Source organism: Bos taurus, chromosome 2 (assembly GCF_002263795.3).
Source record: "Bos taurus isolate L1 Dominette 01449 registration number 42190680 breed Hereford chromosome 2, ARS-UCD2.0, whole genome shotgun sequence".
Classification (NCBI taxonomy): domain Eukaryota; kingdom Metazoa; phylum Chordata; class Mammalia; order Artiodactyla; family Bovidae; genus Bos; species Bos taurus.
The window spans coordinates 131,042,380-131,059,808 of record NC_037329.1 but is presented as its reverse complement, the minus strand read 5'-3'; the positions used below and the strand labels follow the sequence as shown (position 1 = coordinate 131,059,808).

The 17,429-nt window shown below is 38.3% G+C and overlaps 1 protein-coding gene and 1 non-coding gene across 6 annotated transcripts in view; both read right to left on the bottom strand.

Annotated features, from left to right (window-relative positions):
• The window catches only part of USP48 (ubiquitin specific peptidase 48), a 72,903-nt gene that overhangs the window by 26,268 nt on the left and 29,206 nt on the right, over window positions 1–17,429 (bottom strand). For 2 of the 5 annotated variants that reach the window (XM_003585792.6, XM_005203335.5), the window contains exons 7-14: window positions 16,464–16,597; window positions 15,765–15,847; window positions 10,776–10,955; window positions 7,767–7,895; window positions 6,937–7,086; window positions 3,379–3,576; window positions 2,490–2,604; window positions 1,815–1,945 (exon numbers count right to left, since the gene is read on the bottom strand). In XM_003585792.6, coding sequence (XP_003585840.2) covers window positions 1,815–1,945; window positions 2,490–2,604; window positions 3,379–3,576; window positions 6,937–7,086; window positions 7,767–7,895; window positions 10,776–10,955; window positions 15,765–15,847; window positions 16,464–16,597 — 1,120 coding nt within the window. The remainder of the gene's footprint in view (window positions 1–1,814; window positions 1,946–2,489; window positions 2,605–3,378; window positions 3,577–6,936; window positions 7,087–7,766; window positions 7,896–10,775; window positions 10,956–15,764; window positions 15,848–16,463; window positions 16,598–17,429) is intronic. The other 3 variants (XM_005203334.5, XM_005203333.5, XM_010802657.4) reach the window with 3 other exon arrangements.
• On the bottom strand, window positions 10,494–10,590 carry LOC112443677 (small nucleolar RNA U13). Its single transcript, XR_003032087.1, has one exon. It is a non-coding gene; the product is annotated as a small nucleolar RNA U13 (small nucleolar RNA).

Genomic DNA, 17,429 nt, shown 5'->3' with positions numbered 1-17,429 from the left:
GAATGCTGCATGTGTGTGACTGAATCACTCTGCTGTACCCAAGAAACTAACACAAGACAGCAAGTCAAATATACTTTAATGTGGAAAAAAAAGGAAAAAAAAAAAAAAAAGGAAAGATCGCTGATACATATAAAAAGGCTTGAAAGAACACAAGATAGTTAATACCCTGGGTCACATGACACATTAAAAGTAATGTTTTCGATCTTTGTTTTTAATGAAGTAGTTGATGTACAACTTTATGGAAGTTTCAAGTATACAGCACAGTGACATACAATGTAAAAGTCATATACGATATATAATTGTTATAATACATTAACTATATTTAAAACTATCTTTTCAAAAACAATACAAAATAAAATTGAAACTAATGTTAACTTCATGAAGTATACAGCACAATAAAATACACTGACCAAAAGAAAAACACTCCTTCAAATTTTTAAATATTAAAAAAAAAAATCACAGTTTAAAATTAATAGTGGCTTTGGGCTTCCCTGATAGCTCAATTGGTAAATAACCCGCCTGCAATACAGGAGACCCCGGGTTGATTCCTGGGTCGGGAAGATCTGCTGGAGAAGGGATAGGCTACCCACTCCAGAATTCCTGGGCTTCCCTTGTGGCTCAGCTGGTAAAGAATCCACTTGCAATGTGGGAGACCCGGGTTCGATCCCTGGGTAGGGAAGATCTCCTGGAAAAGAGAAAGGCTACCCACTCTAGTATTCTGGCCTGGAAAATTCCATGGACTACATGGGGTCGCAAAGAGTCGGGTAAGACTGAGTTATTTTCCCTTTCTACTGTTTTTATATTCTTAAAAAGAAAAGGCAGTGACATGAGAAGTCCCATACCAAATAAAATGACACAAATATTCAAATGCAGTAAATACAGAATAATTCAGTAAAAGATTAAGAATATTAAAACAATAAAAATATATGTAGGTAAAAATAAATAAAAATATATGTAGATAAATACTAATATCTGGAGATAAAAGTTAAATGAAATAATTTCTTATGGATCACTAATTGTATCTCTCAATTAATAAACTGTTCAAACAATTTCTATTTTAAAGTTAAAAGGTTTTAATGCCTTAACTCCCCATATCTTATAAAATACTGATTACAAAATTAAACTGAGTCATTGACTGACATTAATGTATTTTCCTATTTACAAGCATAACTTCAGAAATATCCAAAGAATTTATAAGTAAAATGCTATTCAAAACCTGCATTTTCTCCTGGATGAAAAATGCAGAAGTTCAAGGTCAATCACTTAACACACCCAGTCTTCCAGTATGGCTAATAAACTATACATTGGGCAATTTGCAACAGACTGTTCTTAAAAACTTTAGCTGGAGCAAAATTTAAAATAATTTTTCTTGGGACTAATTAGAGAGACCCAGAGCCCACAGCAGGTCAGGTTATGAGGAGTGCCCCTTGCTCACTTTAAATAGCTTACAATCTTTTACTTGTTCTGAGACATTTTTGAGCGCTTTAGGCATTACATGGAAGGAATTGAAACAATTTTGAAGGTGTAAGTGTTAGTCGCTCAGTCGTGTCTGACTCTTTGCGACCCCATGGACTGCATAGTCTGCCAGGCTCCTCTGTCCATGCGATTCTCCAGGCAAGAATACTGGTGTGGGTAGCCATTCCCTTCTCCAGGGGATCTCTCTGACCCAGGGATCAAACCCAGGTCTCCTGTATTGCAGGCATATTCTTGACTGTCATCAGGGAAGCCCCAAAACAATTTTACCACAAACAAGTGCTTACAATTGTGGTATAATTCACAGCCACCTACAAACAGGTTTTATTGATAAACAGTACCTTTATTCAAGGTGTTGCCATTCATTTTCCCGTTGCTTTGGTCTGCATCGCCATCTTGCTCATCAAGCTGTTCAAGAGCCAGCTGGCGCCAACTGCGTAAGGAGGACTTCCCCACCCAAAATCCATCACTGCTGTGGAATAAAGAGAGAATGCAAAATTATGCAGGCAACGTTCTTAATATCCTTCTCCCTCCTTTCCTTATAAAGATCACAACAAAACTGAATCAAAAGTTCAATATTTGCTTCTGTGCATTTATACTTTTTTAACCTATTTTGGCCATTTTTACTCCTCACTACTAAATTACAGGTAATCAGATGTGCAGTTTGTTAACATTCTTACTTCAGCCTCTCTCAAGGGGACACCCTAAGGCCAGCTAGAATGGTTTTCCAACATTAGCATTTCCTGATTCCATGACAAAGGCGAGCACCGGGCCTTGGGTTGTTTAGGCCTCAGACCCACACCTCTGCTTCCACCTTTTATAATGGATGGAATACAGCCAGGAGGGCTGCCACCCAGCTCTATCTTTGCCTCAGCGGCGATCACTGCGAAATTTAATCTGGCATGCCTGATCACTCATTACCTTCTTTCTTCCGAAGATCCCAAGTCTCTATTATTCATAAATGATAAGCTACTTGGTTTTTAGCCTATGAAACAATATACACCATGTTAACATACCTCTTCACTGTTGCTTTAAGCAGATTATTTACAGTTTTATAATCTTCGTTTAGTTGGTTCTTCAGACGCAGCACACGGCAACGTTCTACTACACACTCCTTACACAGGGCTTTCACTGAGACAGAGAGCCGAAGAAAAGACAGCGTATTCAGACAGGTTTTCTGTGATGGAAATGGTTTCAGCACTTCATGAAGCAAGGAAGAATGTGAACCCAAAGTCACTAATTCAGACGATTCAGCAACCTGGTATGCGTCCTAAATTATTTTGGTGACATAAACATCAAGACAGCAATAGGGCTATCCTGCATAAGGAACCATCGGTTATAAAACGTTATACTGTGCTTTGACTGTCTGTGCCACAAAGTAAAACCTTTTACAAGATTTTGATGCAAGTTTTGCCAGACCACCATCAAATAATGGAGGCTGTAAATGAGGGGAGAGTGATCAATGTATCTGACAACTCTAAATGTCACGTTAATTGTTTAAGACCTTCATGTGGGTATCAACCAGACCAATACTGTGAAGGGTACTGAATAAAATAACAAAACACTACTAGATGGCTTTCTCAAATGTATCCTGTTTTGTCTGCCTTGTCAGAAAACAAAACAAAACTGAATAAGCAGTATCAGTTTCTTTTCTAATGTCGTAAATATACCATGTATAATGCTTCTTAACTTATACTTGAGGCAGCAGATCCTTTTTGCAAAGTACACGGGAGATGAGGTCTAAGCATAGTTTGAGTCAAATGATCATGGAGACCACAGGAGGAGCAGTGACGCTCCCACATCCACAACTGAGACCAGCACCGAAAACAGACAAACGCTTAAAAAGATCATGATGACGGCTTAATGCAGCGCTCCTTTTTAAGTAGAGAAGACAGCTTGAATTACCAGTTAGTCTTGGTCCTCCTCCATATCTACTGTAGAAAATGTCAGCCGCATATTCAGATATTCTCTTCATAATCGATATTTTATCAGGATGAAGCTTGTCGTGGGAACACAGGCAAGCATGATTATCAATAGGTTTGGTAGGTGTTGACTCATCCAACCACTTCTGCAGCCACTCGAGAGAGACGAATTCATAGGGCTCTGAGGAAGAAAGCAAGGGAAAGAGCCTATGTATTTTTATAGCCTTCTGACTGAATGACATTCATTTTCCTCAAAAGACAATGCAAACTCTTTCCAAAGTTAGGAGAATCAAGAAGACTCATTGTTCAGGGAAGATGTCTGATGAGTACAGCACAAAGCACCGTTTAACTACCCCTCAACTGAGTTCCAGGAGCTGTGCATGGGGCCCTGTAAGATCGGCTGGTATTATTAACCACATTCTACAAAAGAGGCTTCCACAGAGAGAAGTGTCTTGCTTGATAGCACAGCAGAGCTCTGATCAGGACACCCAAGCTTGGTGACAAGCCACACTCGAAGCTAGCTCGCAAATCACATAGCCTCACTCCCATAGTGATTTTCATAAACACTTATCATCCATGTGTGATACACAACTGAAAGTTAAAATGAGAAGTCTGACTAGGTCTTAAGTTAAAAAATTAACCTCACTCAGCTACAACTGCACAAGTCTGTTTAAACACCGGAACTTTTCTTCATCCAAGATGATACTGACATTGATTAAAAGGTAGTTGATTTCCCCACACAAATCCATATTATGTATTTCAAGAAATTAAGTTATGTTAAGCAACTTCTAGGATGAAGTGCACCAGAGTCAAATGTATCGATTCCAAAGTTGGAAAAATTAAGATACAGCCAGACACCTCAAAATGAGTTTTAATTTGGGAAAACGGAGCCCCAGAGTTCCATAAAAGCCAAAATTAAAGATAAAGGGCCAGCTTTGATTACTTACAAAGATCTCCAGTGAGTCCCAGCATAAAACATAGAAGAAAACATACAGAGGTTGAATTTATGTATTTGTATTATGATACTATTTCTGATGAGATCTGAGGGATAGACAATTCAACTCAAAAGCCCATTTTGACCAATTTCACACTTTCCTGAAATTTACAAGTCTGAAAACTAACTTCCATTTTAAGTTCAGTGTAAAACATTTCAATTTTTACAAAAACAAAATTCAGAACTGTTGGATCCCTTATTTGTGCTAAAACTGTATATCACAAACTGAGGGCCTCGCAACTGATTGGTCAGCTCTGACACAGCTGCAGAGGAAGAGCCCGGGACCGCAAGCTGAGTCCAAGTTCTGCCACCAAGAAACTGAACTTGAGCAAGTCACTTGAACTCTCCATGCTTCAGATCTTTTACTTGTAAAATGAAGGTAATAATACCTGCCTTCCACCTACCTCACAGGGATGTTGCTGAATGTAAAAGATAAGATATGTGAAGCATTTTGAGCTTTGTTGGAGGAAAAGAGATACAGAAAAGTTAATCGTATATCTGTACAATATGTAAAAGTGGAGACCTTAAGACTCAGCACAGGTAACATGACTGGGGCATTTTACAGTACATAATGGTAATGAATGATCTCTATCCAAAAGAGCAAAAAAGAAGTCTTAGCATAGCTAATCTTTTCCCAAGGAGAGTTCCCATAGGTTAAACTTTTAGCAATTTCAAGGCTATCAATACAAGATATGAAGATCAGAAGAACCTTGGAAGAGCTATATCAATTTCTACCAAGAGTCTCCTTAACTGGGGTCTACACCAAACAAAGACTCTTGGCAGTTTCTCAAAGATGTTCTCTATTATTGTGATTCCAAAGCACGGGTAATCAACTAACAAACAGGACGAAGAACTCTGTCAGGTTGGGATAACACACTGCATAAAAATCTCAGCATCTGATGAAGTGAGAAAACTATTAAAATATTTACCAAAGGAAAATGTATACTATGGTTCAAAGGTATTTATATACAGTTTTAAATGCCTGGATTTTAACAGGAACTTTTCTTTTGAAAAGGGATGAAGTCTAGAAAGACCACGGCATCAAAAATATCTTAAAGAATTTACCTAGAGATAATTTAGGATTATTAAAAAATAATTTATTTCAATTTAAATAAAAAGGGCCAAAAGCGTTCTGGTTCCTGGTGAGGTTCATATTTTATAGTAAATGACCCTTCTTTTAATATGTTCACAAAGACTTAGGAAAAAACGTAACAAGATTTGATTGGCAGCACAAAACCATGGTCATTAATTTTGAGATCGACAGTATTTTAGGAAAACATGGACTTTCTACCACGTATGCTTACTGTAAATATGAAAAATAATAAAGCTCATAACTGCAAGAGTACTGATAACATATATACATACTCGGAGAGCGTAAGTACAGGTTCTTATAGGTGGAATGAAAACAGCCAAGAGGAGTACAGTGTAAATCTGAAACGTGACATGTTTGGACCACGAGCTTTTAAAGCATGACTCAAAACCAGCACTCTAGTTCATAGACCCAGTAAGTCCTTTCTCTTGTCCTGTGAATCCAGGAAGCTATGATCAAAGTCCAGAAAACAGATTTCGAGGTACCAATTCCTTTGAATAAATTTAGAGATGTGAATTACACGTTCACTTCCAAACTGTTTCCAGTAAAATTAAGGTCAGTCTAGTTCTTTGTGATAATCCCAACTCTTGAAACAGAGTGAGAGTAACAAGTTACAAAGAAAGCTGAGAATCAAATTAAGGTACAGTTCAGACAGAACTTTTGAGAGATATTCTTTGATATTCATTTTTTGCTTAAAGTTATACCAGTAATGGAAAACTGAGATATCAAAACAACAAAACCACAAGTACAATTATGCTTGAGTATTTATTCTCTAAAATTAGTGAAATTGTCTCTTTTTTAGGTAGGAATTGGGTATGGGGAATTGCCTATGAAATGACAGAAAATATATTATTACAAATGGCATACCAGCCTTAAAAGGTTGAGGTTTCCTTTATGAGGCATTAGATAAACTTGAATAAACATACATAGTAAAAGAATGAGCTGGACTGTGTGGGATAATTCTTAAGAAATTAGGTGTCAGCAGAAAGCTTTCCTATCCTCAGACGATTTGATATTCAATTTCAGAATAATCTAACAGTACCATAAAAAGAGCACTCATATGAAAGAATGCCTGTTAATACTGCTGGCGCACAAAGCATGCAAGGAAACAGACTAGGCGAGTTGCTTCCATTGTAGCCTGATCAGATTTTTTCTTTTAAAAATAAGCTAACGTCTCACAAATTAGAGATATCTGTAAGAGTCATATATGCAGAGTGCTGACCTAAACCTCGTAATTTATTAAGAGCTTCCCATTTTTAAAAGTACATGGTTAGAGTTATACGGAAGGCTACACGTTAAGTTAACGCTGGTTTACATAGTAAGCGTTAGGGCATCAGCTGGCATTAATGGGTTATAAATAAGGAGGGGCAGAGGAACGTTTGTTCATATACATTTGTGGACATAAAAGAAACAAGGCACTTAATGGCAACAGTGCTGTCCCAGAATATCTTACAGACCAGCTCCAGCAGGTAACCTTTGGTACAGCTCCTTAACTTCTTCGTGCTTGGCTTTTCCTTTATCCACACTCTGCTTACGCATCTCGGCCATTTCCACACACCACTCCTCAAATTTGGAATTATCTCGATCCACCAGCTCCTGAAGAAAGGCTATTCAGAACAGAAAAGACAGAAAAACCTTTATCCTGTTTTCCAAAGACCAAGAACCGTGCTGAACTCTAAAGTACAACAAATACTGGTTGAGATTTGGCAGCAACTTCCCACTGCGGTTGCCCTCCTGCCTGCAGGCAGAAGTAAAGCTGAAGACAGCCCCTGATAACACCAGGGGCTCCTCAACCCGCTTCTCCATAGTATCAGCCAACTGGAAACACCCAATGGCTCAGAAACGCCACTCAAAACAAACGGTGCCACAGAGCACAGCACAGTATTAGGTAAAGTGACAACTAAAGACTGCCTTCAGGCAAGCAGCAGCTCTTCCTTTTTTTAAAAAAATTAAACCTAGAAGATTTATAAGTGGCTAAACCCACAACTGCTTTACAAGCTGAACAAAACACAATGGAACTGCTCTTTAAATTCGTCCTTATTATCCAAGGGCATTTCTTTCATTGCTTTTGCTTTTCTTTAGGAGGTCAGTGGAACAGCTCTGTGAAAGCCTCCTTTATTTTAAAAATTCATCACTTTAAATCAAATTTATGATTATATGCACTTTTACCACTTACCATATACACAGTCAACCTATCGTAACAGATAAAGGTCACCTGTTCTAATCATTGATCTTGGAGCAAGGTATTCAGAAACCTTTGCCTTAAGTAACCCTGAAAGCTGCGTACCTGGCACCTGAATGGGCGTGCCGGGCCTTTCCCGGGTCTGCAGCCTATAAACCAGCATGTAGGCGTTCCGGGAGCAGTGGGCTCCTCTGCCACACTTAGGCTTCCGTGTCTGGGACTTGGCAGGCTCTGCTGAGGTGAGAGAGATGAAAAGGTGATTAAATTACAATTCCTATCATTTGTTCATTCTTTTGTAGGGGAGAGAAAGCAGTGGGGGTGGTGGTGGTCATAGATAACAATTCCTAAAATACAAGCTAAAAACACATTAAAAGGCAATGTAAATTTTGCAGGCTGGATACATTTTTGAATGTTTATTAACCCCCAGTGCCTGCCATATTCCATTTGTAAAAGCTGCAAAGAAGGTACTGTTTTTCACAATGACTAACCTGAAGCAAATATATAGATTTTATTTTCCTGTTGGTCTTAAATTACAAAAATAAATCTAGGCTTAACTGCACAAAGAAATAAAATGAAATGTTTCCTCCCCCCTCCCCAAATGAAATGAAATGCTAAGATGAGCCACTAATCCCTATGAATTCAGAAGCAGAGAACGTTAGTGTTTTACATGGCATGTATATCACATGAAGGTGGCCTTCAAACTAAGTTTGATTATCCCAGGATAACTTTCTAACGGGGAGGAGGGCATGGACAGTTCTGAGGAAATCAAGAACCAGATCCTCAACTGCCAGTGTACTTTTCTAAAATTGCTGAGGTTCCACTGATGGTTTCTACTTCTCCTTTTAGTCATCCGTCTCCCACTTTACAAAAGAAAGATATAAGCTCCTATCCTGTGACAAGTCTTATCAAAAGATTTATTCACAGTAAAATTTCGTTGCGTTCAATCCTTTTAAAACCTGTATTGGTTTTATCGAATATATAGGAATATTTATTTAAAACAAACAAACAAAAAAACCTCAGAACACTTTCTAGCTTTTCGGAGCTTTACAGTTACAGAAAACTTATAATATTCCATCAGAACAAAATTCTCTAGGGTCAGTGTGATGGAAGCACTAGTACAGGACAAAGAGGAAGTATTAAAAAAAATACTGTTATTAAAAAAATATCAGTTCATGTAACTTTGAAAAGAATGATGGGGATGCATGGAATCTTTATGTTATATAATTTCATTTGGATACAAGAGTAATAATGCTGCAGTTTGTTTCAGTATTTATAATTTGTCAGAAGTTACATTATTGGGAGCTACATAAATTTACAATGAAAAATCCTGGATTTTAAAGTGTGCAGTGAAACACCAAAGTTGTTCAATATTTCTCAGAGAATCAGGAGCAAAAAAGCTTAAAGACTACAGTAGTAGGGAATTAAAAATCTCAGCATGTAAAAGGAAAACCTGTTGGTCATTTCTAACTAAAAACTATTAACATTTAAGATGTTCATTAACTTGTGTAAGGTGGAATATAAAATGATTCATAAACGTTCACAAGAGAATATAAGAATGAATGACTAATGGAATTTAATAAGGATTTTCTATTTTTGATAAAACAGATAAAAGCAGCAATGTAAGCTGCATATAATGAGGCATTAAAATACTGGAATGGGATCCTAACATGTAGGGTCTCTTCCTCTTGAAATGTTCTAAAATTTAAGACTACCTATATGGACAGCCTTAACAATGCTTTTAATCCTACGATTTTCTTACTAAAAATGAAACAGATCAAGAAAACTCAGTAAAGAACAGTTAAATAATAAAAAAAAAGAACAGTTAAATAAAACTAAAGTTTAATTATTCACAATTTAAAGCTAAATGTCAATTTTGTTCCTATTAAGAATATCACAATAAGAAAAAATATAAGCAAATGTTAACTAAGGGCCTGAGTATTATGCAGGTGAAGTGGGAGCAACATTGCTATGTATCTAAAACGTGACTTAAAATTAGGAAACACTTGTAGCATCACACCTGGGTGGAGCACTACTCACAAAGCTAAGTCCAGCACACCTCCCACTTTCACTTTCAAGCTCTATGGAGGTACAACTGATGAACAAAAAGTGTACATAAAAAAAAAAAGAAAATATTCATTCAAATTACAATATAGCCACTACATGACTACCTGCAGCAAAATTCCCTACGCCTTCCTCGAAAGCCAGTGTCAACTGCCGTGGTCCTCCACTTGGGCAAGTGGTATTGATCCTTACGAAAGGACAGTGGCGGGAGACACCCACCTATTCCCATTCCTTTTCCCTTTCTGCATCTCATAGTCCAAGTGACAAGCAGTAAGAAAGTGATTAAAACTTCAGCCAAGATGGCTCCTATCGGAAGACCTGTCCACTCCGTTAGACAATAAACGGGTATTTAGCCCACGAAAACCAAGGTGATCAGAACTATATACAAGAAACTATTTCAGGAAGCACCCTTTATAGCACATCTCATTACCATGGAACAATAAGCAGCTTAATCCCCACAGAGGCATGGCTCCACACTCTAGGGTTGGGCTAAGATACTTAACAGTGAAGGGGAGATGCTGTTCAGAGAACAAAGTTCCCCTACTATTACTTCTCAAAAATATATGTCCTGACCCAGAGAAATATATAGTCCTGATCCTACTATATTAAATCTACTACTCATAGTTTTTAGCTTAATACTTACCACCCTCTTTCCTAGCTGCCCACAATTAACCTGTTAATTGAAAATGAAACATACGCCTTCAGACTGTACTAAAAACAGGACATTATGGAACCATCCCTGGAGCAAAATCACTTTTTCCTTTTTTGTCACGTCAGATGGGTAATGTGCCAGTGTCGTAACAAGGTCTGCACGAATCACGCAATAGCGTGAACACCCAATCATCACGCTCATGAACTACAAAAGGATCCAAAATCACTTTTTGAAAAAATCCAAGCATTGCTATGAAAGTTCAGAGATTTCACGTGTTTAAGAAATGCAAATAGCATTGATAGTCCATAACAATCTTGGGCCATAATAATTTCTCACAGACATTTTTGTTAAAAAAAATAAAATTATATTTTAAAAGGGCACTCACAACTTAAAGGTTTTACCTAGATCTTCCTCAATCCCTAGTTGTAATTTCTTCCCCTCCATCTTTTCTATGTCTTCATCATTAAACTTATACCATTCGCCAGACTGTGGATCCTTCACGTGGGCAATGTAGTGGCCAGAATAAGCACTCACTCCTCTGTGTATGAGGACCGCGCTGAGTTCATACACATAGGACCCACCTAGGGAAGGAGAAGGGGAAAAAGTGAAAGAAAGTTTAGATGACAGTATTTCTTCTTACATCCTGAGCCTGCACTGTAACAATTACAATTCTTTATGCATCCAGTAGAACCCAAAACAGGTCACCTTAGATTTAAAAAATTTAGTCTCATAAAATAACGTGGTAGTCATTGTTTTTATCACCTCTCTGTGTCAACTCTCTACTCCCTCTGCAATATGTACAGATCCAAAGCTACAGCATTCTGGGCACGTAAGGGTTACAAAGTCATTCTGTAGTATACTTCCCCTTATGCACTAACAGACCGAGCCATATGCTTACCAAGAATCAGTTGTTCATATTTTCATAATGAACAATCAAAATGTTCATATTTCCTAACTTCTTACAAAAATTAACTACACACAAACTAGTAAGATTTGAATGCAAAATCGAAAAACTACTATTTCTAGAAAAAAAGAGAATTAAAAAAAAATTAGATATAAGTCATTAAGGAAAATTGCTTTCAAAATAGGTGTAGATAAGAGAATTCCCCGGCAGTCCAGTGGTTAGGACTCTGCGCTCTCACTGCCGAAGGTGAGGTTTGGATCACTGGTCAAGGGACGAAGGTCCCACAAGCCACAGAGACGCTAAGCCCATGTGCACCACAACCACAGAGCCCAGGCCCCACAACAGAGACCCAGTGTAATGCCCCCCAAAAGTCCTGAAATAACCCATGGAACTAGTCGTGGATGTCTCCACTAAAAATAAACAAGTAAAAACTGGCCAGGTTCTTACAGCATGCGTGAGCAAGGGGACCTTGCACTGAACTTGGTCTGCAACGATACCTAACCCATAGGGACCCCAGGAGCCTGGCAGAAAGAAACCTAAGGTCTCTCTGGAGGAGGTGGCTTCATTTCAGCCCTAAGTGAATCGCCACAAAAAATTTTACAGGGACTTCCTGTTGGTCCAATGGTTAAGACTCTGCTTCCGCTGCGGGGGGGAGGAAGGGGGGTGGGCAGGCGTGCTCAGATTCAACCCCTGGTGGGGGAACAAAGATCCCACGTGTCACACAGTGCAACAAAAAGTAAAAAATAAAAATACCATAAAAAATTTTCCAGAGATAACCAGGTACAGAAGAACTGGTAACATTAAAATAACCAAATGGGACAGCAAAAAGAAACTTACATAATACTCCAACAATGTCAGTCATGGATTATAAAATTAGGCTTCTATGTTTAGAGAAATGAGAAACTTGAAAATATAGGCAAGTGACAGGAAACTTTAATAAAAGTGATGCAAATTTTAATCAGAGAATTTTAAGAGTGTAAATTAACAAGAGTGTAAACAGATGAACTGATCCAGTTAAAAGAACAAAATTGTTTAATTAGATTTTGTTCATAAAAATTTGAAATTCTTCAAAATACAGACAGACACACCAATGATGTTTTTCTCCAGCCACCAATGGCCCAGATGAACAAGCAGAGGAGGCAGGTTGAGATTAAACAATGGGTTAGGCTTCACCTGGCAATATCCCAGGAGGCGGAAGGGTAAACTACACTATAATGCTTCGGGGTACAAGTTTATATAGCAAAATGCTAAAGCCAAAACATAAAAAAAGTAGTGACTGCCAGACAACTCAGACTAATGGCTCTATTTCAGGAGGAAGGAGATTGCAACCAGGTGGGTCACACAGGCGGGAGTGGGTGGTACTCAGGAAGATATTCACTTCGTGATAATTCTCTGAACCATTTATTTCTGTATTTTAATTTTTATGGATGCCTTCTATTTTATCATTTTTAAAAGAGGAAAATAGAGTGGAACAAGATATACGGTATTTAAATTATAGAAAGACAAGGTAGGTTATGACCTTCAGAAGGGCTGAGGGAGGGTGAAGACAAAATCACTGAAGGAGAGAGGTCGTTATCAGGTCAGCTGAAGACTGTCTACAGCAGCGGCACTCAGCAGTATCCCTCAAATTATTAATGAAGACAACAAATCACAGAAGTATTAGCAGTAACTATGACTATTACCAATAGATACAAGTTTTTATTGTCATATTATCACTGTGCAGATAACCTGATTTTAGTTATCAATTCATTAAAAAAAAAGAGTACAGAATTAAAATTCCAACTTTATGAAAATCCTTAAGCTGTGGGTTTCTCGGGCAATTTAAAAGATCATTTATTTCTTCTAAGTTTTTTTGTATGGTATGAGAATAGAAAAGGAACTGATGTTTGTCTGGCATATCTATTCCCATTTAAAGGGCTTCTCTGGTAGCTCAGCTGGTAAAGAATCCACCTGCAATGCAGGAGATCCCGGTTTGACTCCTGGGTCAGGAAGATGTGCTGGAGAAGGGAAAGCCTACCCACTCCAGTATTCTCAGGTTTCCCTCCTGGCTCAGCTGGTAGAGAATCCGCCTGCAATGTGGGAGACCTGGATTCGATCCCTGGGTTAGGAAGATCCCCTGAAAAAGGGAAAAGCTCCCCACTCCAGTATTCTGGCCTTGAGACTTCCATGGACTATACAGTCCACAGGGTTGCAAAGAGTCGGACATGACTGAGCAACTCTGACTTCACTTCTATTACTGTATTACAAATCTGTCTTAGTATTTTGATAACTACATTTAAGTGGTTTCTTCCAAAAGTCTATGAATTTTGTTAAGACTTAATGTTGTCTATAGGGTATTAAAATCCCCAAGTAATATCACAAGAGTTAAGATAGTAAGCTGCTGAATATTCAAGGTATGAGAATCCCTCAGTCTACACATCTGTGTATCTGCAGGTTCACTATTTAAAAAAATAAATTCTCCTTTTAAAAACATATCACCTTTTTAGATCTATCTTTTCTGTTTTGTGTGGATATATGTGTGCAGACACATAGGAATAAGAATACAGGAAAAATAAAAAGACTATGAAAGTGGAAGCATCATTCTTTACAGTATGAATTGGACAAATATATAATAAACTGAATCATGATAAGAACTATTCGAAATCATACACTGGAGTCAAGGAAAGGAATAATTTGGGAATTCCCTGACAGTCCAGTGGCTAGGATTCACAGCTTTCACTGCAGTAGCCCAGAGTTCAATTCCTGAATCCTCTGTGAGGGAACTAAGGTCCTACAAGTGGCAAGAAAAAAAAAAGGTAAGGAATAATTTGTACATTTCCTACATTCCTAACCCCCAAGAAACCACTAAGTAACCAGGCTTCTCTAATTTCAAATAATTGACTATGTAAAGGAGGCAGGAAGCAAACTACTGTAGACAGTGAACTACTGCTGAGTTTATTCGATCAGGCAGACAGAACGGTAACCAGGCACCGCGTGCAGCAGCTCTCCTCTCCCCAGCTCTGAGTGTGGTGTGGGGGAGCGCCGTGGCGGCCTCCACCGCCGCCCTCAGGCTTCGGCTGGCTGTGGCGGGCGGGGGCTGCTCTTGGCGTGCCGGCTTCTCACGGCAGTGGCGCTCTTGCTGTGAAGCATGAGCTCTGGGCGCACAAGTTTCAGGACTTGTGGTACAAGGGCCTAGCTGCTCCACAGCATGTGGGATCTTCCCAGACCAGGGATCGAACTGATGTCCCTTGTATTGCAAGGCGGATTCTTAACCACTGGACCACCAGGGAAACCCCACAGGTATAAATTTTAAACTCCAGTATACTGAGTAGAGAGTATCATGCATTTTAAGGCTTAAATATCACTTCCCCACCTTCCCAATCATTTCTTTTGAAGGTTTTAGACTATGGCTTGCCACCAGAACCTTTTTATGGAGACAGAGGTTATGATATAACTTCTGTATTAAAAATTTCACAAACATTAACATCAATCTTAGAAGTAAAACGGTCCATCCAGTAAGGGCAGGAGAGAAACAAACAGCAAGATACTTTTCTCTAACAAGGATCATCCTGTTTACTAAGGTGACTACCACCAAAGAAAAAAGTAATTACATTACAGCATAAATATTGCAACTAGGCCATCTAATGTTTCTGATAAAATGTTTTTTAAAACCATGAATGGAGGCAATGTGGAAATCCTTAATTTTATGAGGAATTACAGATATAGTAGTGAGGCTAACAAAGGCTTACTTTGCCAACAAAGGTCCATCCAGTCAAGGCTATGGTTTTTCCAGTGGTCATGTATGGATGTGAGAGTTGGACTATAAAGAAAGCTGAGTGACGAAGAATTGATGATTTTGACCTGTGGTGTTGGAGAAGACTCTTGAGAGTCCCTTGGACTGCAAGGAGATCCAACCAGTCCATCCTAAAGGAAATCAGTCCTGGGTGTTCATTGGAAAGACTGATGTTGAAGCTGAAACTCCAATACTCTGGCCACCTGATTGGAAGAACTGACTCACTGGAAAAGACCCTGATGCTGGGAAAGACTGAAGGCGGGAGGAGACGGGGACAACAGAGGATGAGATGGTTGGATGGCATCACTGACTCTATGGACATGAGTCTGAGTAAACTCCGGGAGTTGGTGATGGATAGGGAGGCCTGGCGTGCTGCAGTCCATGGGGTCGCAAAGAGTTGGACACGACCGAGTGACTGAACTGAACTGAAATGAGGCTAAGGCAACAAGAGTGAGTTCAGGAATAGCAAAGTAGTTTATTCTTTATTCTTTTATATCCTTAATTATATAGACATTGATGAACCATCTAGTCTTTGTTACGTACTCACTCATAGAAAATAAAAATAACCTCTCGACTCACCTAAAACGCCTTTGTTCTCAGACTGGCAAATAAAATTTAGTGGTAAACTCCTATTCTGTACTCAACACAAGTGGAGTTGATCACAAGTTACAGTCTCTGAGCATTATAATTATCACCGCTTGGTAAAAATATTACCTTTGTGTTCCACATACGGTTCCATATCCAAAATTTCTGAGAAGCCAATGTAGGTATTCAGCTTTTTCTTATGTCCAGTTTGCCTAACCAAGAAGAAAGCTAATTATAATTATATTTAAAACAACCATAAAACAATGTGTAAGTTCTACTGGCTTATTTAAATAAAATAAACTGGGGAGTAGCTAGGTAGATTTCTTTTTACAATCTTGCTCAAAACATGTCACTGATTTGGATAATAAATAATCAACAAGCTAAAAAGTATGAATTTAAAGAGCTAATTCCAAACAGCGCATTTCCAGACATTTTAATACAAAAGAAAACACACATGTTCCAGCTATACAGAAGAAATGCACATGTTAAAAACAAATTGCCTGATTTTAATTATAAAAGATCTATTTCCAGGGGAATGGGGGTTGCACTGTTGTGAATAGAAAATTTACTCAACTTCTTATACAATAACATAAAATATTAAGGTAATTGATACATAAATGTCTGCTTTTCCTTTGCAGTTTTAAGTAATTTTACAGAAAAATAAGGATTCTCTACTTCTCTAGTTCTTAATTATGACAGGCTCCATCTATAACTTTCATCCTCAAATCTAAAGTTTCAAATTAAAAGCATTTTTCTATCATATCTATGGTAAAATCTGTACATTAGTCCACAGTGAGCAGCCCAACACTACAACTCGCACGTATTTACCTGTCAAAGACAAAACGCATCAGCTGTAAGTTCAGAGTACAAGGGAGACTAAGGAGTCGGATCTTCCTTGTCGCGTTCTGCTTGCTTTGACAGTTTTCACAAAAGTATCGATTGTCTCCTTCTAATTTTTCTTCCTGATCAGGAATAGGCACATTAGTTTAAAAAAAAAAAAAGATTTTTGTTTAATGATCAAAACTCTGATGCAAATGACAATTTCACTTTAGCTAACAGTTTTTACTCAAGCTGTTAAGATCAGGTCATTATAAATAATGAAGGACACACAAGATTAAGTTAGATTAGCAATGATGTTATTAACTTGTATACAATGATTTAAAACTGATGTTTCTTTCTGAAATGCATGATTTTAAAAATGCTTGGGTTTTAGGTCTTTTTTTCCTGGTAATCCCGTTTCTGGGAATTGAAGGAAATAGGTTTAAAAAAGAAATCATATGTACTTTAATGCAGCAAAATTAATTTTAAAACAGTGAAAATGGGCGGAAAATACCTACAGGCACCAAATATGAAACTGTATATGCAAATTTCACACGCACACACAGTTAAAATTACTGAACTGCCTTCATTACACAAAACTAAAAGTGCAGAAAAACTCAATGCTGAAGCGAACGGTGGTTTATTTTTAAGTGTTTCATGTTTCCGTATCAGCTTTTTGTTACAGATTACACTTCAGTACAGTGATACGACACTAGTACTACCACTTATTCCTTTGCTCCAGCGTGACACTCTCCCGTTTTCTTCACTCATATCCCCCTCAGCGTCTGACTAGCTGCTCCCCTGTCCCCATCTCTTAATGTTCAAATGTCCCAGGGCTCAGTCTTGGTCTTTACCTCTCTCATGCCCCTGTGATTTTACCATGCCCTGACGTTTTGACCCTGAACCCTATCAAATCTAACATGCCCCAGTGCAGACTCCTACTTCCTCTCCCAAACTTGCTCCTCCCCCCTCCTT